The following is a 1664-nucleotide window of genomic DNA, read 5'->3' as shown; positions in this document are numbered from 1 at the left end:
ATTAATAATATTAACATTATTAAACATTATTATATTATTATTATATTATATTATTATTATTATTATATTATTATTATTATTATTATTATTATTATTCTTATTATAATTATTATTATACAATATTAATAATAATATTAATAATATATAATAATAATATTAATAATAATATTAATAATAATACAATAATATATCAATAATAATATCAATAATAATATTAATAAAATGTTAACATAATGTTAATAATAATATTAATAATAATATTAATAAATATTAATTATAATATTAATAATAAATATATAATAATAATATTAATAATGATATTAATAATAATATTAATAATAATATTAATAATAATTACTATTATTATTACTACATTATTATATAATGACAATAAAAAAATAATAATATAATGGTTAATACTTCAAGCTAAATGTGCTAGACATAAAGTACCAATAATATAACAAATATCAATAATAATCAATAATAAAAATAATATTGTATAGCTATCTCTTAATAACAGTCTTAGTTTTTATTCAACATACTCAAACCACTGTTATATTTTTTTCAAAATATTTTCTATCTGACTTGCCTATACATATACATTTTCTTTTTCATTCACTTGCTCCTGTAATAGTTCCAGACTCTCTGTGACGGAATATAAGGCAAAGAATTTTGAAGATATATAATAATTTACAAAGACTATAGCTAACCTCCATGAATTATCTAATCACATTTGACTTTCAGTGACTTCAAATTTGTAACTTGACAATTACCTGCCTTATATACAGATTTCATTACAATATTGCAAACCAGGGGACTTAAACAGAAACAAAAAAAAATTCATTTCTATTATATAAATGAAAAGATGTTTTTTATACGCAAAAACCTTTTAAGACATATATATATATTAATAAAAAATAACAGAAATCAAAATCCATGCTCTACTCTGATTACATATTAAAAAAATAAAAAATAAATAAAAAAAATTATGTATTTCTAAAGCAGTCAACACTTGTTTATCCATGTCTCCCTTTTTATATCCATGTCTCCTTCTTTATACAACAAACAAACAAAAGCAAAAACACAAACAGACAAAACACCTAACCATACATTACATACAAAACATTCACATTCCTTTGGATTCTAGGTCAGAATTTCAGATCCTTAATAGCTGCAGGCAGATCTGGCAACTTGATGTCCTTGATTTGCTGTGGCAAATTCATGTTTTTCACCGCTGACACAGCACGAGCTGGGGCTGCCGCTAGTCCAGCCTGCAGGGAAAGAAGTGTGAGGGTACTGTGATTATTTGACTGGCCCCATCTAAATACTTAGATACTTTGGGGAAGTTCTGCTGTGTTCATAGCAGAGTTTTGAGCAACTGCTGACAAGTAAGGAAGTATTAATGATCTCATGTGATGAAATGTGACTAAAAGCAACTGTGTCTGATTTATGAAATCTTCTAACCAATGGAAAAAAATCATGAAATACTGTAAGCCAGATGAAGTATAATTAATAGCCATTATTATTCCTAATAAAGAGTCATGGCATAGAATAATGCAGAAATAAAAACTGATGATAAATACGGCTTGCAAGTCTGTGTTTTTCAAAGATATTACATACATTGCTGCTGACAAAATTACACTACGGTGTTAAATATGCACTAA

At 24.3% G+C, this 1664-nt stretch overlaps 1 protein-coding gene across 1 annotated transcript in view; it reads right to left on the bottom strand.

The window, feature by feature from the left end:
- Nucleotides 1-1017: 1017 nt before the first annotated feature.
- LOC119594863 (AP-3 complex subunit sigma-2-like) overlaps nt 1018-1664 on the bottom strand; it is an 8059-nt gene continuing 7412 nt past the window's right edge. The window contains 1 exon segment of the mRNA XM_037943946.1: nt 1018-1271. Coding sequence (XP_037799874.1) covers nt 1149-1271 — 123 coding nt within the window. The 3' untranslated portion in view covers nt 1018-1148.

The sequence above is a fragment of the Penaeus monodon genome, chromosome 3 (assembly GCF_015228065.2).
Source record: "Penaeus monodon isolate SGIC_2016 chromosome 3, NSTDA_Pmon_1, whole genome shotgun sequence".
NCBI lineage: Eukaryota > Metazoa > Arthropoda > Malacostraca > Decapoda > Penaeidae > Penaeus > Penaeus monodon.
This window is presented reverse-complemented; position numbering and strand designations above follow the sequence as displayed.